Below are 24,387 nucleotides of genomic sequence, written 5' to 3'. Positions count from 1 at the left end.
GAGCACATTAATGTGGGCCAGGATGAGCAAATTAACCATAGATGTTGCACCTGGAGGAGAACCAAGGATTGATAGGGCCTAAGGGCAGATGAAGCCCACCTGGGGGAGGAGCTAGACTAGGATTATAAAGCCATGAAATAAGAGCAGGAACGGGCAGGGCAAATCTAGGCTAGGCTTGGCACTGAGATTTGCGTCAGGATGAGTACTGGTTTCTGGCTGAAGGCGGTGAGACTGAACTAAAGACTGTGGCTGGCTCCGGCTCCGGCCCCCACCGGAAATGAGGCAGAACAGTAAACTAACAATAAGGGAGGAAGAGAAAGTTGCCTTGGATTATGAAGGGGGAGCAGCAGGGGATGAGGAAAGGTCTCAGATCGAAAAAAAATACTATTAATATTAATATCAGGATTTGAAGGAGGAGAAATGCACAGAAATGAAAAACAGGATAAAAGTCTACATTTTAAAATTGTCAAATCAATGACTGAAGAAATGAAAATAGGAAATGTTAACCCCTGAAAATGGCAGAATGGATAAAGCAAAGTGTTGGTGGCATAAAAAGAGCTATTGACAAAATGTACACATAAGGAGCAAGCTGAACGACTTCTTAAACTGTAACCCTAGGAAAAATGAAAGTTACTTGTCAACGGTCTACATGCCTGATCGAAGCAAGATGGGTCACGTATAAAGTGCCACTTGGATTGTCTGCAGATGAAATCAAAGAGTGCAGGAAATGATAAAGTGTTGTTTGTTAAATGGCTACTTACTCAAAGATGGGACATTTCCAGATATGATCCAAATGGGGTATTGATCTTTCTGGGTTAAACGACATATTTACACCGCCTCCCTGTGTGAGGTGCTAGGATTGTCACAGGGTTGGACATATGGCAGCCATTTGTAAGGGAACAATGAATGAGGTACAGTAAATGGGGAGGAAATCACTCAGCTGAGGAGTGTGCAGAAGGGACAGAACTTACATGCAACAATTGTGGAGGAAAGCACAGTGCAACATATAAAGGATATGCAATAGCAGAATGAGCTAGATAAATACAAAAAATTAAAATTATTCAAAAAAATATCACTTGTGGAGGCTACCAAAAGGCACCCACTGCCCAAAATAGGAAAAGAAAAAATACTTAAGTAAGAGAAAAGATGAATAGAGGTGGTAGAACATATCTTTGTTCAGGGAAGAGAATACAAGAAGAACAGGAGAGGATGTATTGCTTGCAGGTAAAGAGAAGTTTATAGCATCATTATATAAGTAATTAGCTGCACCTTGCAGATGTGGGGGGAATAAAGGATTACAATCATAGCAAAAGCAGCAGAAAAATGTCTAAAGATTGCAGTCTAGCAAGAGATTGTCTTTCATTCAATTTTAAATGAAGGCAATAATACATTACCTTAATGATCATAGAATCATAGAACTGGAAGGGACCTTGAGAGGTCATCTAGTCCAGTCCCCTGCAGTCGAGGCAGGACTAAGTATTATCTAGACCATCCCTGACAGGTGTTTGTCCAACCTGCTCTTAAAAGTCCCCAATGATGGAGATTCCACCACCTCCCTAGGCAATTTTTTCCAGTGCTTAACCACTCTGACAGGAAGTTTTTCCTAGCCCATTGCTTCTTGTCCTATTCTCAGAGGTTAAGAACAACAATTTTTCTCCCTCCTCCATGTAACAACCTTTTATGTACTTGAAAAGGTATGTCCCCTTTCAGTCTTCTCTTCTCCAGACTAAACAAACCCAATTTTTTCAATCTTCCCTCAGAGGTTATGCTGTCTAGATATTTAATCATTTTTGTTGCTCTTCTCTGGACTTTCTCCAATTTGTCCACATCTTTCCTGAAATGTGACACCTAGAACTGGACACAATATTCCAGCTGAGGCCTAATCAGCACAGAGTAGAATGGAAGAATTACTTCTTGTGTCTTGCTTACAATACTCCTGCTAATACATCCCAGAATGATGTTTGCTTTTTTTGCAAAAGCGTTATACTGTTGACTCATATTTAGCTTGTGATCCATTATGACCCACAGATCCCTTTCCACAATACTCCTTCCTTGGCAGTCATTTCCCATGTTGTAATGGGCAACTGATTGTTCCTTCCTAAGTGGAATACTTCGCATTTGTCCTTATTGAATTTCATCCTATTTACTTCAGGCCATTTCTCCAGTTTGTCCAGATCATTTTGAATTTTAATCTTATCTTCCAGAGCACTTGCAACCCGTCCCAGCTTGGTATCATCCGCAAACTAAGTGTACTCTCTATTCCATTATCTAAATCATTGATGAAGATATTGAACAGAACCAGACCCAAAACCGATCCCTGTGGGACCCCACTCGTTGTGCCCTTCCTGCATGACTGTGAACCACTGATAACTAGTTTCTGGGAATGATTTTCCAACCAGTTATGCACCTACCTTATAGTAGCTCCATCTAGGTTGTATTCCCTAGTTTGTTTACGAGATGGTCATGTGAGACAGTATCAAAAGCCTTACTAAAGTCAAGATATACCACATCTACCGCTTCCCCCCTATCCACAAGGCTTGTTACCCTGTCAAAGAAAGCTATCAGGTTGGTCTGACACGATTTGTTCTTGACAAATCCATGCTGTTTATTTATCACCTTATTATCTTCTAGGTGTTTGCAAATTGATTGCTTAATTATTTGCTCCATTATCTTTCCGGCTACAGAAGTTAAGCTGACTGGTCTGTAATTTCCCGGGTTATCCTTATTTCCCTTTTTGTAGATAGGCACTATATTCGCCCTTTTCCAGTCTTCTGGAATGTCTCCTGTCTTCCATGACTTTTCAAAGATAATTGCTAATGGCTCAGATATCTCCTCAGTCAGCTCCTTGAGTATTCTAGGATGCATTTCATCAGGCCCTGGTGATTTGAAGACATCTAGTGAAGTAATTTTTGACTTGTTCTTTGCCTATTTTAGACTCTGATCCTACCTCATTTTTACTGGCATTCACTATTTTAGATGTCCCATCACCACCAACCTTCTTGGTGAAAACTGAAACAAAGAAGTCATTAAGCACCTCTGCCATTTCCACATTTTCTGTTATTGTCTCTCCCCCCCCACCCCCCGCATTGAGTAACAGGCCTAATCTGTCCTCGGTCTTCCTCTTGCTTCTAATGTATTGTAGAATGTTTTGTTTCCTTTTATGTCCCTAGCTAGTTTGATCTCATTTTGTGCCTAGGCTTTTCTAATTTTGTGCCTACATACTTGTGTTATTTGTTTATATTCATCCTTTGTAGTTTGACCCAGTTTCCACTTTTTGTAGGACTCTATTTTGAATTTTAGATCACTGAAGATCTCCTGATTAAGCCGGGGTGGTCTTTTGCTATACTTCCTATCTTTCCTATGCAGTGGGATAGTTTGCTCCTGTGCCCTTAATAATATCTCTTTGAAAAACTGCCAACTGTCTTCAGTTGTTTTTCTCCTTAGACTTGCTTCCCATGGGATTTTACCTACCAACTCCCTGAGTTTGCTAAAGTCTGCCTTCTTGAAATCTATTGTCTTTATTGTGCTGTTCTCCCTCCAACCATTCCTTAGAATCATGAACTCTACCATTTCATGATCACTTTTACCCAAGTTGCCTTCCACTTTCAAATTCTCAACAAGTACTTCCCTATTTGTCAAAATCTAGTAGCTTTGTCCATCTTCTGAAATAAAAAAATGGTCTCCAATACATTCCAAGAACTTGTTGGATAATCTGTGCCCTGCTGTGTTATTTTCCCAACAGATGTCTGGGTAGCTGAAGTCCCCCATCACCACCAAGTCCTGTGCTTTGGATGATTTTGTTAGTCGTTTTAAAAAAAAAAACAACCTCATCCACCTCTTCTTCCTGGTTTGGTGGTCTGTAGTAGACCCCTACCATGACATCACCATTGTTTTTACCCCTTTTATCCTTACCCAGAGACTTTCAATGAGTCTGTCTCTTATTTCTATCTCAATGTCAGTCCAAGTATATACATTTTTAATATATATGGCAAAACCGCCTCCCTTTTTTCCCTGCCTGTCTTTCCTGAGCAAGCTGTACCCTTCTATACTAATATTCCAGTCATGAGTATTATCCCGCCAAGTTTCCGTGATGCCAACTAGGTCATAGTTGTCTTTATTTACTAGCATTTCGAGTTCTTCCTGCCTAATCCCCATACTTCTCGCATTAATATACAGACATCTAAGATACTGATTTGATTCCTCCCATCCCAGTTCTGTCTTATCTCTCCCCTATTTTTGCTATAACAGCCCCTGCTTCCCATGGTCCTTAGCTGGAATGTGTATATTTTAATAATGCATGAACAGGAATTTAAGAAAGCCATCTTTGAAATGGGAAAAAGACTAATGTAATATGTGTGCAAGAAACATGGCTATTAAATAAACCTGTGTTCAGTCTACCAGGATATGCTATACACTGGTGGGATCAAGAGGCTAGCAGGGGGCGAGGGAGGGTTACATTTATAAAAAAGAGGGACTCAGTTACGTCAAAATGGATGTGCAGAAACTAAAGTTTTGAATGTAATACTATTGAGATTCATATGAAGAACAAAACCACACATATACATTTATAATCCATGTAAAAATAGTTATTAGAACTAGTTAATATCAAAAACCCATTCATAATTTGCAGAGACTTGAATAGTTTAATGAGATAGGGGACATAAGAAAACTCACCTAAATGGTAATTCTTAGAACAATTTATTGATATGCATAACCTAGTAATACTGAATGCAGAAGATGAAGGTACTCAGCACCTGGAAATATCATACCCTAAAAATCAGAAATGACCATGGGCCTGATCCAAAATCTGATGAGAGTCTTTCTACTGATATGAATGGGCTTTGGATCAGCCCCTAATTTAAGACAGTGGCAAGTTGATCATTTTAATGTCATCCAACGGCGATGAAATGAGACAAGAATAGAGCTTTACATTAGACACTACTTCCATCTCATTCATCAACATGATATTTACCTAACCAGATCCTGGAACCACTTTATTTTAATGGAGAGATTAAATATATGCAGTGTTTCAGGGTACATCCTAGTTAGAAGGCAATGATTTTGCCCTGGCTATCTTAGGATGGGATTATTATATAGCTAACAGAAAGCACTCAAGTTTTGGGTACAGTAATATTTTATTTTCAAATTTAAAATGAAGGGAAAAATACAGTGTACAGAATGGACTGTCACAAAGGTTAACGGCAAATTGTTTTAACAAATGTTAGAAGTCCCTTTTATCTCTTCCTCTGCCCCTTCTTTTCATCTTCCTCATTTTTCTTCTTCCATTCCTCTCATCTACTTTTTAATCCCAGCTCAACCTCTTTCCTCTATATACAAATGGCTAGGGCCCTACCATATCCACAGTCCATTTTGGTAAATTTCATGGTCATAGGATTTTTAAAATCTTAATTTCACGGATTCAGATATGTAAATCTGAAATTTCACAGTGTTGAAACTGTTGGGGTCCTGACCCAAATGGAAGTCATGGCCAGGCGGCAGGTGTCGCAAGGCTACTGTAGCGGGGCATGGTATTGTCATCCTTACTTCTGTGCTGCTGCTGGCAATGGTGCTGCCTTCAAAGCTGGGCTACCAGCCAGCAGCCATGGAGCTTCCTGCTGCCTGGGGGAGGTTCCTGGAGGTGGATCTGACCTGGCCCTGGGAGCAGCCCATGCAGGGGAAGAGGAAGGCCCATCTCTCCTTAGCTTGGCCAGGATTAGCAGCTGGAGCTCCCCAGACCAGCTTGTCCCTGGCTCCAGCACTCAGGGGCTAAAGGGTCCTTGGATGGACTATGGGGGTGGAGCGTTCTGACCACAGTGACCCCCTGACCATGGTGCCCTGTGTGGTTACCCACCCATAAGACCATACTTGCCCCTTCAAAAGTGACAACCTCACCCATACCATGTCACTCTTGCTTCTGTGCTGCTGCTGATGGTGGCACTGCCTTCAGAACTGGGCACCTGGCCAGAAGCCGCTGCTCTCCAGTCGCCCAGCTCTGAAAGCAGCATAGAAGCAAGGGGGGCAATACTGCAATAGCCAGAGTTCATGGGGGAGACTAGATTTCACTGTCCGTGACACATTTTTCATGACCATGAATTTAGTAGGGCCCTACAAATGGCTCAGATAACTACAGTACATTTTTTTCAACGCTGAATTGGGAAGCAATTCTCTGAACATAAACACATCCTGTAAGCGCAAACATACCATGGCTATTTTTAATTAAAAATCCTGCAGACTTGTAGGAAAGAGAATTCTGGACCAAGATAAGAAATGAGTAAAAGGAGACTTGTCAATATTTTCCCCCTTCAAACTGTTTGTTTTCAGTAGTTTCACTGCTCTGTATACTTGGATTTTTATTTATTTTTTCATTGTGCATTTCTTTTCTTTGATGTAAATTGTGGAGTTTTTCTGCTTCGGAAAAAAAAAAGTTGAAACTTCCTCTCTGTTACTAGGAAACATCTTGAACATTCTGAAGATAGGAGCCAATCAAACACAGGAGGGATTATAAAAGCCAAACAGCACCAAAAGATTTGCATATTGACAGTAGTTATTGAGAATAACCTTAGAATAATTACGTGTACCCCGGCACATTGACGGGCTGATACTCTGCTTGATAATGGCTACCTGGATTTGCATAGTGTATGTTTGAGTAATAATAATTTTAGTAATTATGTATCAATAACTAGAGTGTAGGGAATTGCATACACAGGAAATAACTATACAGTTATGAGTAACTATACAGCATCCCTGAGCACCAACTGGTACGGATATTTAAATTTCATCCAGTTACTAATTTGCACATACTGGCATTAGGCCCAACTCATCCCCAACTTCTTTGATTTTATTTTTTTTCAGGGCAATGTCACTCTGAAATTCTGTGGTCATCCGTCCAGGTTTCAAGTTTTAAAGTGGCTACTATAAAAGCCCAAATGCCCAAATTCGGTTGGAATCGAAAAAGGTAGCAATATAAAGTAGTCATCACTTGTAAAGAATTAAAATGCTGCTCTCCCCAAAAGAATGTATAAGACACTGATGGCAAAACACATAAAGTGCAAGGTAAAGCATGCAGTGATTAAGAGTAATCTAGTGGCATACAGAAAGCAGCAGCTACAGAACACCCGGTGAGCATCTGATTATTATTTTTAATACAGTAAGTCAGTGGACATTACATATATCACTAAAGCCCAACATATTTCCTAGCTGCATGAAATTAATTCTTCCTGTTCATTTTTCTGCTGGAGGATATCCTTGAACAACAGAGGATTTTACTGCATTGGCTACTTTGGAGAAATACTGCAGCTCTATTTATTATATTCACAAAGGTTTAGTGACTCTATATAATTTATTAGTAAGTGTCAATTATTGATTAAAATAAAGCTGCTTTTGGATCATGGGTGCAAAATACAGTACTGTCAAAGCTAATTCCCCACTCTGACACTGAGTGTAGAAGGTGGGGGCCCGCAAGGATTCTAAAAATTAATACTGGTCTCTCCAGGCTTGTATTAAACTCCCAAGGTTACAGCTTTTCTCTGACTTTGGATTAGTAAATGCTGCCACCACTCAAGTGCAGAACCCCTTTGAGAGCCCAGGAAGGCACACTTGGGAATTCCTTCCTGTGGGGTACCCTCAAGCCCTTTCACCCCCACCCACCTGCAGGGAAGAGCTAAGAAGAAAAAAAAAAAAAAAAGGAAACCAACTGTTTTCACCAGCTAACTAAAAAACATGTGCACAGTCTCTTAAGACACAGAAATCCAATCCCGTTCTTAAAAAAGGTAAATATTAAAAAAAAAAAAAAAAAGAGCGAGAGAGAGAAAATACATTTGGAAACTCAGGCATTTGCTAGATTTTAAGAGTAACTACAAGGATTAAGCACCAAGAATAGCTTTCTTGAGGTCCTGTTTAAAGGTTACAAGCAAAAGAAAAGCACCTGGGGTTAGCACAAGCACAAGTCATAAACAAATAAAAAGACATAAACCTAATCGTGTCTTCCTGACATTTCCTAATCTACTTATATATCTGGGGTTTTAAATGAGTGTTTCTAGGTATGATATCAAGGATTTTTTCATACATAGTCCCAAGCTTCTTACAGCATAGTTGCTGCCCAGTTCTCCTCCCCCCAGGAGAACAACAGACCGACAAAAGGGGAGTCTTGTTTCAATTTTAAAAAGTTCTAGCCTTCCCATTGGCTCTTTTGGCCAGGTGTCCACTCACTTACCTATGCATAGCAGTGAGACTTTTTAACCTTTTACAGATAAATAGAGAACAGCTACTAAGAGGGATTTTATAGCTGCTGGCTGGGTGTCCATTTAAGGGAGTTACCCTCACCCTTTCATTTATCACAAGTGCTATGAAGGTTGTTTTTTTTAAAGGCAATCTTGAAAATGTTGTTGAGTTCAACTTCAGACATGTTTTTCAATGTTTATCATTCTGTTCGCTGCCACCAAACAACAGATTCAGACTTTGTCTTCACTTCAAAAAAATAAAAATGTGTTTTTACATGGAGCGAGTTATCTACTAGATTAGAGTACCACCCAGGCAAAACACTTAGAAAAAACAAACACAGAAAGGCTCGCTGTTTAACAGAGCTAATGACTTTTATCCTAGAAAAAAGGAAGTATGGTCCAGTGGTTAGGCCACTAGCTTAAGACTCAGAAAAACTGGGTTCAATTCCTTGCTCTAATACAGAATTCCTATATGACCTTGGGCAAGTCACTTAACCTCTTCGTGCCCCAAGGCCCCATCTGTAAAATGGGGATAATTGTATTTCCCTACCATAAAGGGGTGTTGTGAGAATGAACACATTAAAGATTGTGAGGCACTGAGATACCACGGTGACCCTGATCACTGTGGTATCTCAAAGCATGTTAGATACACAGATAGGAAAACATACCAGATTTAAGATATCTACAACTATATGTATTGGGAGAACTTGATTATTTTATACATAATTTTGATGGATAATATCAGTGTTTATATTTCAGCATTTTTTAGATTTTTATTGATTAAAAAATTTTCATAGTTAGTTGGCAAAATCATGGGGGAACTAGACAATTATTCAGTGACAGACACTGAGATTCAAAAAGTTAAAGATTTTTAACCATTGAAACACAAACTGTCAACATCACATATCAAAATATAAAAAGTAAATATCCTTAAATCAAACTAAATTATCAAGCAGCTTTTTCATACTTTGCTGATAACTGAAATTTACAAATTGGCAATGAAAAAATATTTCCATTGGTTTGTGTGTGAATGGTGACAGTGACATTTACAGACACTTACTGATAAAAATCAAAGCCTCACAAACCTATATATATGTATGTCAGTAGGTACAGTAATAGTATCCTTATTTTACAGCCACCTTCTTCCTCTCCATTCTTTTCTAAACACTTCTTGAAAACTCACCCTAATCCTCCTGGTCAAAATTTGCTCAACTTTTTTATTCTAAACAATATCTCTCGCAGTTGTTCCACAATTTCATGAATTTTTAATTCAAAAACAGACAAATTTATTTCAGCTGCTGCCTATACTTTTCACACAAACCATTTCACCCAACTCTAACATCAGTCTCAAACATACCCATCTGTATTACTGTGTTCACAGTAGAGCTGTTGGGGGGGGAGGTGGCGGGGATTTCCTGCAGAAAACTAATATTTCATCAAAAAAACTAAAAGCCCTAATAATTATCATTGTTTGGCCAAAAAATAAATTAAAAAAAAAATCTATCATCAGTTTTTGGCCTGAAACTTTCAGTGTTCAGGTTTTCCATTGAAAAATAGAAAGTTTTCAAGGAAAGTAGACACTTTCCATGAAAATTTGTTTATTTTTATTTGTATTACCATAGCAGTTAGTCAAAACCCCAATTTTGCAAAGGAAGGTTTTGAAGGAAAAATTTTGACCCACTCAAGTTGCGAGATCTAAGAAATACACTGAGATCATCAAGAAATAAAGTCAAAATATCATATTAGTGACTTTACATGTCACTAATCCCCAATCAACACAGCTGTTACTCTTTTGAGTAAGGTTCCCACCTCCACATTCAGTGGTCTGCCATACCACACTTTCTCCAGCTAAAGTCATCCTAAAACATTAAGTAAAGAGTGATAGTAAATTCAGGAGAAGAGCCTAATTAAAAGCTTTTTCTTTAGGCCATGGATACCTTGGGCCAAATTTCCCAGTCTTTAATCATGCAAAACTCCCATTAGTTTAAACTGGAATCTGGATTCTATTTTCATAAAACCATATACTGAACTACTTATCAGCTATTTGTGGCAAATGAATCTGAAGCTAACAGAAATGCTAATGACAGTACTGAATGTGTCACCAATTGTTCCCTATACAAAGCAGAGATAGCTCTATGACTAAATATCTCATGTACAAGCAATGCAAAAACTGTTTTTATCGAATAGCATTAGTGCTGTGTGTGAAACTATGGCACTTTGCTGCATAAGGTTTTCTTGCTTATTTTGTGTTAAATGTATTTATAATCATGACGACTGCCACTGAAAGTCAAGTCAGTACACTAAACAAGAATACTAAGGGCTGAGATAGTGAGCAAAGCAATGAGCAGGAGAGCACATCTTGTGTGTATTTGATAGATTTCTCCTTTCCTACCCGCCATGATGAACAATGAAAATTCATGGGAACTGTTTTGATCTTTTTGCCTAAGTTTTATAACTGCAGGGCCAACAGAAGCCAGTGCTCAGATTCTGCTGCAGGCAAAAGAAGATTTGTTAACAATCAGAAATTTCAAAATCATATCCCAGATTAAATCAAATACCAATGCTTTTTAATTTAAAATTGCATAGAAATAGCTTTCTAGCAGAAAATGAGGTACATAATCCACTCAATCTTCTGTCAATATCTATCAAAACACATCATCTACAGCTTTGATGTTTTACCTATACTCCTACAAATGCCTCGTCAGAACAATGAATTATACATACTCCTACTACCTGCAATTACAAAAAGCAGCAAATAGCAGTCACGTGCCTCTAACCTATCTGGAGAGAAAAACGAACAGAACTTTTTATGCCTGTATTAATTTTGTAGATACTATCGCAGCAGTCACTTCAGTATTACTAATGAGAATGAAAGAGCCAGTGATAGACTCATGGGTGGTGTGTGAAGCTTCCCCTTAGGGAGGCTAGCCCCTGCCCTGCCCTGCCCCTTCTGGCTGATGCCCCACCCCCACTCGCTGCTGCCAGCACCAACATGGCCCTAGCTGGGGCGGGGCGGTATGTGTGTGTGGCTGAGAGCTCGGCCCTGGCAGCCATTGAGTTCTCAGCCAGGACCACAGCAGAGCTCTTGACTCTGGCTGGAGGTCCGAGCCTGGAACCCCTCCCACATTCCATCCCCTCCCCTCCCCCAATCTACCCCCACTCCGCCTCTTCCCCTCCCCCCGAGGCCCTGCAATCCCCCTTGCTCCTCTCCCCTCCCCCAACTGCGGCCCCAAGACTGGAAAAGCTCTGTGCCCCTGCTGTAACCCCAGGGCCATGGTGGGGAGCAAAAGCTCCTCCAGCCCTGGGGCCAAGGCGGGGGAAGATTTTTCCAAGGGCCCAAATCCACCTAGCCTCCATTACGCGCCTCCCCTGGATAGACTTTAGTTGTTCTGATGGACACTCCTAAGAAAACGTGTCAGAATCCTCCAATAATGGCCCAAAACAGTATAGCTTACATCAGTATTGTGTGCAGTTATTGTACAATACTGCCATTCCAGTTGTCTCTGGGCCAAAGCTAAACGTGCAGTTGCATTTTGTTAGAAAACTGAATTAATTCACAAAAAGAAAAGGAGGACTTGTGGCACCTTAGAGACAAACAAATATATTTGAGCATAAGCTTTCGTGAGCTACAGCTCACTTCATCGGATGCATTCCTTCCTTCAGTCCTTTTGGTATGATGTCCATCTGGAATGCATCCGATGAAGTGAGCTGTAGCTCACGAAAGCTTATGCTCAAATAAATTTGTTAGTTTCTAAGGTGCCACAAGTCCTCCTTTATTTTTTTTTTTTTGCGAATACAGACTGCTACTCTGAAACCTGGAATAAATTCAAGAATTTGTAGCATTTACTTAAAATTTTTAAGTGATAGTTGGATCAAATGTTACACATTGTGATGGTTTGGCAGATTATGCATCTATTAGCACTTCTAATCAGAATCATAACTTACAAACATAGTGCAGGCAATATTGCATTTGAGACAGACCATAAGATAACTGTAAATTAGTAGGCCCTGATCATACTCCCAATAAAGTTAATGACAAACTTGCCATTGAGCCATACACAGCAGGATCAGGCTCTAAAGTTATCATTAGAATAGATTAGGCTTTAACCATTTTCTTCTCTCATTTCAATAGGGTCATTTTTATTATTATTAGTAGTAGTAGTACTATTATGGCCATGCCTAGACACCCTAACCAACATCAAGGTTCCATTAGGCTAGGCAATGTATAAACAGAGTAAAAGAATTCCCTGCCCTGAAAAACTTAACATCTAAATAGATAAGACAGAAAGGATGGGAGAGGAAATAGAAGCTCAGCAGGGGAAGAGACTTGTCCACGGTCACACTGCAGGTCACTAGTGGAGCCAGGAATAAAACCTGGTTAGCATTTCCCAGTCCATTGCCCTATGCGCTGGAGCCACACTGGCTCTCAAAGAATGGATTCATTCTTTGTTTTGTCATCAGAATGAAAACATCGGAATGTTCATTCCAACTTTTTAGCACATGGATGCTAATGATACTACACCGGGTCTATAAAGTATTGGGACAATCTTTGTAACAAGAATGGAAATGGTGCAAAAACTTATTCTAATTAAAAATTTGAAGATTGTAATTCCTCAGATACTATATAAAGGACATCCCCACATCTTCCCTGAAACACTCATTGCTCAAAATTCTTTAGATAGACAAGTATCTTAAAACCCAGGATCTGTAGGGCAGAGAAATTGGCATAGCTCCACTGAAAGTCAATTAACTTCACTGATTTATACAAGCAAAGGATCTCTCTCTCTCACACACACACACACAGTTTTAATCAATTCTTAGCATACCACACAATTTAGTTATCTGTTCAGATTAACATAAAAAGTTATGAATAAAATGACTTTGGCAAAGTGTATACAATATGAACAGAAGCAGAACATTATCAGGTATTTAGCCCCTGAATGGAATAAGTTACTCTGAAACCTTACTTGTAATGTGTAACAGCCGTGTTAGTCTGTATTCGCAAAAAGAAAAGGAGTACTTGTGGCACCTTAGAGACTAACCAATTTATTAGAGCATAAGCTTTCGTGAGCTACAGCTCACTTCCTCAGATGCATATCGTGGAAACTGCAGCAGGCTTTATATATACACAGAGAATATGAAACAATACCTATTCCCACCCCACTGTCCTGCTGGTAATAGCTTATCTAAAGTGATCATCAGGTGGGCCATTTGCAGCACAAATCCAGGTTTTCTCACCCTCCACCCCTCCACACAAATTCACTCTCCTGCTGGTGATAGCCCATCCAAAGTGACAACTCTTTACACAATGTGCATGACAATCAAGTTGGGCTATTTCCTGCACAAATCCAGGTTTTCTCACATCCCCCCCACCCCCATACACACATAAACTCACTCTCCTGCTGGTAATAGCTCATCCAAACTGACCACTCTTCAAGTTAAAATCCAAGTTAAACCAGAACATCTGGGGGGGGGGGGAGGGGGGTAGGAAAAAACAAGAGGAAACAGGCTACCTTGCATAATGACTTAGCCACTCCAAGTCTCTATTTAAGCCTAAATTAATAGTATCCAATTTGCAAATGAAATAGCCCAACTTGATTGTCATGCACATTGTGTAAAGAGTTGTCACTTTGGATGGGCTATCACCAGCAGGAGAGTGAATTTGTGGGGGGGGGTGGAGGGTGAGAAAACCTGGATTTGTGCTGCAAATGGCCCACCTGATGATCACTTTAGATAAGCTATTACCAGCAGGACAGTGGGGTGGGAATAGGTATTGTTTCATATTCTCTGTGTATATATAAAGCCTGCTGCAGTTTCCACGATATGCATCTGAGGAAGTGAGCTGTAGCTCACGAAAGCTTATGCTCTAATAAATTGGTTAGTCTCTAAGGTGCCACAAGTACTCCATTACAAGTAAGCTATTTCTACCTGCTTCACCTACTACTACACAGCCAGCAAATCATTGTTTGTTTCTTCCTGGTGCCAGGAGTAAAGTTTTTACTGAAGAAATAGGGACAGAAATTGATGCAGCAATCACTGAGCAAGATCAAAAGATTTCTATGCAATAATTATAACACAAAGACCACTTGAGTCCATTGCAAAGAGAAGCAAAACACTCTATCATTACGATGTAATTTTTCTGTAGAAAGTGACAAGATCCTGCTATGAATTTTCTAATGGGCTTTCCATGTCCTGAAAGTTCTCATCAACATGCAGCTTATATATTCACAGTTCTCTTTTTTGTGGAGACAATGATTATAAACTTAATTTTGCTTCATCCTTTTTTGTTCTTCTTGTAGAGACAAAAGTATCCTTCCATAATAATTAAATTATGCAAAATACAGGCCTTGACAAAAAAAAAATCTGCTTCCTTGATAATCAAGGCTACCTGCCAGTATGAATAGTACCTGCACTCCCATGCACGCCTCTAAGTTATATGTATATTATGTTGATTGATATTCTCTCATTTTCCTTGTACACCCCTGTCTGTCTGTCGCAATCTCTCTGTTTTCTTATACTTAGATTGTAAGCTCTTTTGGCCGGGGACTTTGTTTTTGTTCTGTGTTTGTATGTTACCTAACATACTGGGGCTCTGGTCCATGACAATGCAAATAAGAAATGTATATAAATGACATGGCCACATCTTCACTCCTCCACCAGTATATCAACTCCATCTCTAACATATCAGCTAATCAATTCTGCTGTCTGACATCTCCAAATAAAATCCATTCTGACATCTCCAAATTTTGCTACAAAAGCCCCAGTTAATATATTCTTGACTCTCCTTGTGAAGAAACTTTCTGTAGCAGTACAGGGAACTGAGTCCAAAACTACTGAGTTTTAAAGAGCAAGAGCAGCCATTCCGTAGCGAAGGCTATAAAATAACTTTTTTTCCAGTTGCATTAATGGCAATTGATAAATGTCAGCACCCCACAAGATTGGGCCTGTTTCTTGGACCAGAAAGAAGTGGGGAATTATCCATATTTACTTAAGATCCGCTTATCCAATAAAAGCAACCACTGGTACTGTATGTTAACACAGGCATATTTTCTTTGTACCATAATGAACTACTGTACAGTGTAACATATATGCTAAGGAATTCTAATTCGCTCTTGACACATTCAAGAAACAGAACATCTTTCTTGTTCTCTCAAAAAGACCATCACTGGCTCGCATCATTAATTGATGGGTGTAGTATGCTAAATGGCATTAAAAGCTTTTCTTGCCAACTGACCTTGCACTACCTTATGCATGTTTTATAAATTGATACAAACCTTCCTTAATTCAGAATTTTCTCTTCTAGTGAAACCTGGCACCAGAGTTTATAATGGAAATGAAAGCGTTTTCCCCTAGAAAATAACAACTAATGATGTAGTATTATAAAACATTGTCAAAAATAATTCATTTGCTACTTGATTTAAATTCCTATGGCGGTGTTTTTTCATGAAGTATTTAACAGTAATGCTGATTACTTCTACAGCACCCTTCTTCCACAGCTCTCCAAAACCCTTTGAAAAGGGTTTTTACAGAGAGAGCTCCTGAGGTTCAAAGAGATAATGCAATTTACCCATCCTCATATGTGAGGCCAAAAGCAGACCTGGGATTAGAAGACCTGGTTCTCCTGGCTCCCAGTCTAGCCACTAAACCACATTAACTCCCTTAATAAAAGGAGTGGACCATTTAATTCCTTAGATGTTGAGGTACAGAGGCCTACTCCAAAGCGCACTGAAGTCAATGGAAAGGTTCCTACCAACTTCTGTGAACTTTGGATCAGGCCTTGGAAAAACAAGAATGTGTTCAGGTGTACTGAGACTGTTAAATGCTAACAGTATAAAATGTTTGTATTGAATGCTCTAAGTAAAAAAGGGGTTAAGCAATAGTAAATTGGCTGGAGTTGGAGCAAGTAGTAAGTAGAGTAATATAGAACAAACAACAACATGCTAAGCACTTGGGGAAAATATAAGAACGGAACAGGTCTGTAATAGGTATGTGCACAAAAACTGAATAAGTGAGGTGTGATCTATGTGGGGACTGGAAAATACAGTCTGGTAGAAATTATTAAAAAACCCCAAATGAGTCACTGACACAGAAGATCATTTCTGAAGGAGTCAAAGAAGAAAGAGCAACCAGCGGCATGAACTGACAAGTATCCATTAACATTAAGGTTTTTTTGCTGTAGTACCTCAATTTCAAAAGCTCTAGTCTACAGAATGCTGTAAATATAAGCATCAACATATTTTTGAAGATTTAATTGCGCTCAGTGATTAATCAGATTCACTAGATGCAGACAGGAAGCTCTATGGAGGCATCTGTAATGTTTACTCTCTGGTGGTTCAGAATCTGAAGATACATTGAACACCTGTCTGTTGTGAAATAGCTCTGGCATCTAAACACAAGTGAGGGTTATCTCTATTAGGTCCATCCATGTTTTGTTCAGAGTTTTCAAAGTATATTTATCAAAGATAATTTAAAACAGACCCTAGATTTCTGCCGTAGGCTTGAATTTAGTTGTCCATTCTGAATAAATTTGCACATGTTGTTCTAATGTGTCACACAGAATCAAAGCTCATGGAAAGTAAATTAACTCTGTCAGATACAACATCTTTAAACCAATTAGTGTGGGGAGGTCAGATAACTTAGAGGGAGGAAGAAATCAGCCTTAGCATTACACAAATGAATTCTGCCACTTTTAAAAGGCTGCTTCAGATGTTTTATACAGGGCTGGTGTCAGCCTTAGATACTTGCTCTAAAGACACTGCAGGATAATGTATCCCATTAACATTTCTTTATATAACCTGAAAAACAACAAGGTACTTTGATTGGAGAGAGAGCTCAGACTTGATTAATTTTAACATATGGTAAATAAATATAGGATACTTTGATGCTCCCAGCTACACAATTAACTCTGATGATTCATGGGTGGTTTAACATCTGAGATTTCAACAGTTTAAATCTTCCAACAGTGCAAGAACTAGCTTAACAGCCTATCCTGGTGGTGAAGAAAAATATTTGACATGCAATATGTGAGGTATCTTTGATCACACAGATGTTTATATTTGAGAATGCAGTGCTTCCAAAGCTATTATCCAACATATGAAATGAATCATTTCTATCTAAGTTTAAAGGTCAAACAACTGTAAAAGATGTTTACATGCTGATTGCAAACACACACTCTCAAAATACATAAATTAAATATCCAGGAAATTCAAAGACAAGGCTTAATAGCCAGAGGACACCCCATCCATAATTCACACCAAAAGACAAAGCGAAGAGTTAAAAACACACATTTTATCATGTACATCTTCAATATAGGTTTTCATTTGGAGCAGGAGTAACTGTTATTTGACAAATTGTCCTCAAAGCTGAAAAAATCGACAGGCCCTCCTCACTTACCTTCAGGTGTCTTCTGGGGTGACGCCCAGTGACCTGAAAATTTCCCTCTTCCCCAATTTATACCTTATAAAAGCTTCTTGTATTTAAATATATCCACCAGCTTTCAAAATTGATTATAAAAACATGTACAGCAAAATTTGCTAAAGGAAGACTGGTAGCAACATAGTCTCTAGCCCATTTTCAGGCTGTAGCTGGAAGTTCAGAATGTAGTTATGTTGTAGGCTCCTGAAAGTAGGAATAAGGGTTCTGATTCAAGGTGCTGAAGCCTGTGCCTCACTTCAACCACGAGTTTAGAAACAGGCCATTAGGCCAGATTCTCAGTCATGCTGAGGTCTCTTAACACCTGACAGCATAAAGGGACCTTAAAGTGAGTGCAGGTGTAGTTTTCTTTATGGATCCTTTATGCTGCACAACTTGGTATAATGAAGCCTGAGCATAACTGAGAATTGAAAAGAGTGACTTAAAAAGGACTACTCATAATAGACACGTGCTTATTATCTTTCTGACTTGGGGCCATAATGTGGCACAATGTGGCCATAATGTGGCACATATAACAATGTGGGGAGAAAATGCTTAAATAAAGGTATAATTATCCTTTGTAAAAATAAAGGGTAGAGTTCAAAGGATTGAAGTTCTAATAAAGCATACTGATCCTTTCAAAACAAATCTGTACATAGATTATTCATATTTAGGGCCAGGTCTACAGCTACTGGGACTAGGCATAGCATCACAAAAGTCTGTTGAGTTACACAAATTAACAGAAGCAGAGGATGTGACCCAGAACTCTTAACGTAAGATTATTTTTCCGGAGTATACTTTGTTACATTAAATTACAAATCCCTCATTTTGGAAAAAAGTGCACATGCACATGTTATACATATAGTTAAACTGTTCCACTGTTGATAAATAATGAAATTATTGAGTGGGGGGAGGGGAAGAGACAATGACTCAGTAGCCTGGTGATTAGCATATTCAAGGAGGAGACCAAGGATCCAGTCTCCCCACTCCAATTATTTTTTTTTAAATGATAATTATATATCATATTTATAGTATGTTTTTAACTTTGAGAATTCTTTACTGAAATTCAGAAGTCGAATGTTATTTTAAGAACTCCTTTTATGAGTCAACAGATTTTATAATGCATCCCCATGGGAAAACTTCAATGCGTGAAGGGTGACAGAAGGGCCGGTTATTTAAATCATTGCAGATTCTGCTTTGTTTCAAAGGAAGCTTTCTGTTTTAAACACATATAGTTGATTTCACCAAGATCTTTTTGATATCAAAATAAACCCCAATACAAGGCCATGGCATCTTCAAAGTGGAGCATGAAGCATTACAACATACAGGCATAGAGCTAGCATTATTAACAACCAGCTGAAAGACCACCACACATCCTATGGCTTGATACTATGTCAATAATAAATGCATCGGAGGGGAAATGTTGATGTGGAGGACAAAGATAATAAGGGTCCCTGTGGATATGAAATACAGGAAAGCTGAGGGAAGGGGATAGGATGTGAGAGCTACATTCACAAAGAAATTTAGGCATACCAACACTGAGCATCACCACCCCTAACCTGTAGAAACCTAAAAAAATCACTGGGATTCCCAAAGCCTGAGTTAGGTACCTAGGCTCCCTATACAATGAATGGGAAAAGAAAGGCTCCTTAGACTATGATTCACAAAGACCAGCATGCTAGACAGAGAGCTGCCTAAACTAGCTAAGGTGATGGGTGTGTCCTAAGCCCCACCACTTTCTCAGAGATAGGCACCTATGTCCAGCCAGCTGGGAGGTACCTCCCTCAGCTCATGATTCTCAGCTGCAAACCCTCTGCTGAAATTAGGCACCGAGGCTGCATCTGCAAGGAACTGTGGAGAAGAGGGCCTCCCTTGTAACTTTTAGCCCAGTGGTTAGGGTACTCGCCTGGGATGTGGAAGGTCCCTGATTCAAGCCCCCACCCACCAATGAGGGAAAAGGATTTGAACAGGGTAGTGCCCTACTGACTAGGCTAAGGTATAGTCTGACATGAGGCTCTCTCAGTCTCTCCTGGTGAAGCTGTTCCACTGTGGATAAATAATGAAATTATTGAGTGCGGGGGAGGAGGAAAGACAATGACTCTGTAGCCTGGTGATTAGTGCATTCAGGGGGGAAAACTATGATTCAGCCTCCCCCTGCTCTAATTATATTTTCAAAAATTATTTAGCCTCAACAGGAGAGGCAGAAGGAACCCTACAACAAAATGCCCCATAGTCTAGAGGTTAGTCTGTTCAAATTCCCTCAGCTGGGGGACTGTGGAATGGGCTTGCCCATATCTCAGATGAGTACTCTAACCACTGGGCTAAAAATTATGAGGCAGTTTGCTCTCACCAGCCATTTTGAGCAAGCACACGTAGAAGGACACATTTGGGTAGGCAAGCTCAGACCACACTTATCAGATCAAGCCCCGTAGGAGAGTTAGGTGGAGGAACACCTGTCTTCTCCCATTTCATGCATCATGCTAGGGCTTGGCTGTCTGGCATGGGGCTGTAGTGAACATGCTCAGAAACATAGGCACCTAGGGAACTTCTATGGCAAATATTTACGTATGGAGCGAGTTTAGGTACCTACAGGTTTTGGCAGCACCTGAATGGGGATTTTGTGAATCCTAGTGTGGCCTGATTCTGGGATTTAATTACCTAAAATGGTAGTTAGGTGCCTAAGTCCTTTTGTGAATCTAGCCCTGAGAGTTTTAATGGCAATCTGCCATTTCAGCAACAGTCTGTGGCTCTGTCGGACCTCTAACTCAGTTTTCAGTGAAAAGGTAGAGTGGCAGCTGTTCAATATTCCATATATATAGGCCCCAATCCCACAATGAGCTCCACACTGTGGAGTCCCATGGAAGTCAGTGAGGCTCCCAAGAGGGGCCCACCAGATAGAACAGCTTGCAGAATTGGGGCCATTGTTTTTTAATAAAATGTGTTTAAATTGGCTGAATTTGTTGTTTAACTGTTCTAGCAGCTATAACAGTAAAGGTTTTGCAAACATAATCAGGCCCTTTGTTTCAGGGGAGGGATAGCTCAGTGGTTTGAGCATGCTGAACCCAGGGTTGTGAGCTCAATCCTTGAGGTGGCTATTTAGGGATCTAGGGCAAAAATTGGGGATTGGTCCTGCTTTTGAGTAGTGGGTTGGACTAGATTACCTCCTGAGGTCTATTCCAACCCTGATGTTCTATGATTCACTCATGCTCTGTTGCTAGATGCAGCTAATTGGAAACAGTAAATGATGTTGCAGAAGGGACAGAATTCAGCTCACATGCTCTGAAATTTGCAGTTTGGGCCCCAGTAATCTCAAATTATTGCAATTTTTTTCAAACAGGCTGCCATACAAATTACAGCACCATAACTATGAAATAAGGTACAGTAGATTTTTTTTATAGCCTTGAATTGATGAAAGAGCTGAATTGTAGAATATACACAAAAATTGAAACCACTTGTCTTCTCTGGAGAAAACAATATAATCAGTGTCTAAATAACATGTGAATAACTTCAGAGCCTACTTTAATGGTACAGATAGTCCCAGGTTGCTGAGGCAAATTGACACTTTCAGGACCATTACCAATAACACCTTTTGGTTGAAGAATAGATGCTCTAATCGTCAGACTTCTAGGATCACCTGGGGGAAAAGAGAGTAGGATTGAGGACTTTTAAACACATAAACATATTCAAAATTCATTATACAAAGAAACCATATAAAATATGCTAAAATATGATGCCAAGTTTAATCTTGAAAAACCAACTTTCAATTGAGAGAACACCTCAGAATGTAACTAGCTATTGTTCACATTTCACGTAACTCTGAAATGAGTACACATGAAAATCACAATGGCTTCTTCCGATGGACAGTGAATGGGAATAAAAACTCAATATTCACCACCACAACGGCCTGCAGTACCCTGGCCTTTTTACACTTAAGAGATATCGCTGTAGTGCAGTCATTGCTGCAAAGAAAACAATTCATTTTTAATGAATCAGTGGGAGTTAAACGTGCATAGAAGGCAAAAGGGAGCCCCCTAGTATTGTACACAGTCCCATACTGCAGTCTGGTTTTAGTAAAGGAAGTCTGCTGTTTGAGTGCTTATCATGATTAATATGGAAAATTGCTGAAGACTGAAGGCAAACACTTGGAAAAGCGATGGTTCCTACATATGAAATTCAGTGTTGAACCCTGAGGGACTTGTATCAGGGTTATTAATTCGGGTAAGAAGTGGCATGGTCTAGAAATCTAAGCACAGACCTAGAAACCTGGGGTTAGATTCTGGGCTGTTAGATTCTAAGAGAAAAGCACACTTTGCAGCCCAAGGAATAGGGAGCAAAGGTTGTTTTTAGCTGCTTTTGTGCCCCTCCAATCCTGGGTTGCCCCTGGAGCTGGAGAGGCCTCTAGTGTAATTTAGACAGCACAAAGGACCTGTCTAAGTTATGGCAACCTCCCTGGGCTGCCCTATCAGCTGCAGTGCTGCCTAGAATCTTTTACCCCAATATACCATTCTCACTTGCAGCCCCACCCTAACATACCCACTGTGTCCTCAGAAGGCAGCCTTAGAGCTGTCACCCACAGTGCCTACACCAGAGAAATACTCCCCAGAATGGATATGGAGGTTATTTAGGGTTGCCAATTTGCTAATCACACAAAACCGAACACCCCAGCCCCCCCTCCTCCCCCGAGGTCCCACCCCACCCCTTCCCTGAGTCCCTGCCCCTGCTCACTACATTTCCCCTCCCTCAGTAGCTTGCTCTCCCCCACCCTCACTCACTTTCACTGGGCTGGGGCAGGGGCTTGGGGTGTGGAAGGGGGTGAGGGCTCTAACCGGGGGTGTGGGCTCTGGGGTGGGGACAGAAATGAGGGCTTCAGGGTGCAGGAGGGGGCTCCAGGCTGGAGGAGGGGGCGAGGGCTCCAGCTGGGGGTGCAGGATCTGAGGTGGGGCTGGGGATGAGAAGTTTGGGGTGCAGGATGGGGGCTGAAGGTTGAGGCAGGGGGTTGGGGTATGGAAGGGGGTACAGCTCTGGGCTGGGGGTGTGGGCTCTAGGGTGGGGCTGGGAAAGTGGGGTTTGGGGTACAGGAGGGAGCTCCAGGCTGGGGGGTGGTACAGAGGGAGGCAGAGGGTTGGAGCTGGGAAGGGGGGTATGGGACCTGGGCTGGGTTGCGGACTCTGGGGTGGGGCCAGGGATGAGGGGCTTGGAGTGCAGGAGGGGGCTCCAGGCTGACGGGTGGAGCCAGGGGATTCAGAGTGTGGAAGGGGGCTGTGGGCTGAGGCAGGGGGTTGGTGTGCAGGAGGGGGTCAGGGCTCCAGCTGGGGGTACAAGCTATGGGGTCGGGCTGTGGATGAGGGGTTAAGGATGTGGGAGCGGGTTCTAGGCTGGGGCAGGGTGTTAAGGTGCAGGAAAGATGAAGTCTCTGGCTGGGGGTTGGGGCTAGGGATGAGGGGTTTGGGGTGCAGGAAGGGGCTCCAGCTTGGGGGGACTCAGGGCTGGGGCAGGGGGTTGGGACTTGAGGCTGGAGCGTGTGCTTACCTCAGGTGGCTCCTGGTCAGCAGGGCTAAGACAGGCTCCCTGCCTGTCCTGTCTCCACACTGTGCCCTGGAAGCGACCAGCAGGTCTGCTCCTAGGCAGGAAGGCCAGGAGGCTCTGTGCGCTGCTCTCGCCCACAGGCACCACCCCCACAGGTCCCATTGGCCACAGTTCCTGGCCAAAGGGAGTGCGGAGCAGGTGCTCGGGGCGGGGGGCAGCACGTGGAGCCTCCTTCCCCCCTGCCTAGGAGCCAGACCTGCTGGCCGCTTCTGGGGTGAAGCGCGGAGACAGGACTAGCCTGCCTTAGCCCTGCAGCACCATCAACTGGACTTTTAATGGCCCGGTCGGCAGTGCTGACCAGAGCCACCAGGGTCCCTTTTTGACCAGACATTCTGGTCAAAAACCAGATGCCTCACAAACTTAAGCTTATTTGCCTCTCCAGCCTTTTTACACATCTAAAAGAAACTAGATTTGGGGTAGGGATTCACCCCAAGAAATCTTGTTTTTAATCTCAATTCTGATAGTTACTCCCTCATTGGTTTTAAGGACGTCACCTAAATTCACTTTCTGTACAATGGAAACAATTATATCTCCCTCCTTTCACAGGGCTGCTTTGAGAATTAAATACATTTGTAAAGAATTTTGAAGATGAAAGACACAAGGTAGATGAGGTAATATCTTTTATTGGACCAACTTGTGTTTTTGGAAAGTACAAGCTTTCAAGCTACAAGGAGCCCCTTTTTCACGTCTGGGGAAGGAAGCAGAGTGTCTGAGCTAAATACAAGTTGGTTCAGATGAAGACAAATGACAGACAGATGAAAACAGCTGCACCTGTATATTGTATAATCATGGCTTCAGTACTCAAGGAACATTACAAATTAATGTTTTAGAAATTATATCTTCTTTTTTCCATGATTATTGCATTCATTTCTGTTCTGTGCTTTGTTTATTGCATATACATAATATATATATTTTACCTTGTGAATCACTTGTGCATATTCCCAAAGAGATATAAGATGTAGATTTTAGAAGATACTTTGCATGGAAATTATTTTAATGTAGGGCCATGTTGATTTGTGAGTATATCCTAAATATAGGGACATTTTGTAAAAAGTAATATTTTCAAAGTTCTCATTTCTTATTGACCTTTGTGGTTTTGAGGCTTATTTTGTTTTGCTGCTAAGATGACACTTTTGGGGGCTGTTTTATCTTTACTCTGTATCCATGATAC

At 40.9% G+C, this 24,387-nt stretch overlaps 2 protein-coding genes across 2 annotated transcripts in view; one reads left to right on the top strand and one right to left on the bottom strand.

Moving 5' to 3' along the window:
* NECAB1 (N-terminal EF-hand calcium binding protein 1) overlaps nucleotides 1-24,387 on the top strand; it is a 123,354-nt gene that overhangs the window by 70,308 nt on the left and 28,659 nt on the right. The window lies entirely within an intron of this gene.
* Nucleotides 21,133-24,387, bottom strand: part of LOC311516224 (uncharacterized protein C8orf88) — an 86,240-nt gene continuing 82,985 nt past the window's right edge. The window contains exon 7 of the mRNA XM_084620065.1: nucleotides 21,133-21,264. Coding sequence (XP_084476191.1) covers nucleotides 21,247-21,264 — 18 coding nt within the window. The 3' untranslated portion in view covers nucleotides 21,133-21,246. The remainder of the gene's footprint in view (nucleotides 21,265-24,387) is intronic.

This window comes from Lepidochelys olivacea (genome assembly GCF_965140295.1).
Source record: "Lepidochelys olivacea isolate rLepOli2 genome assembly, chromosome: 2".
In the NCBI taxonomy this organism is placed as follows: Eukaryota; Metazoa; Chordata; order Testudines; family Cheloniidae; genus Lepidochelys; species Lepidochelys olivacea.
This window is presented reverse-complemented; position numbering and strand designations above follow the sequence as displayed.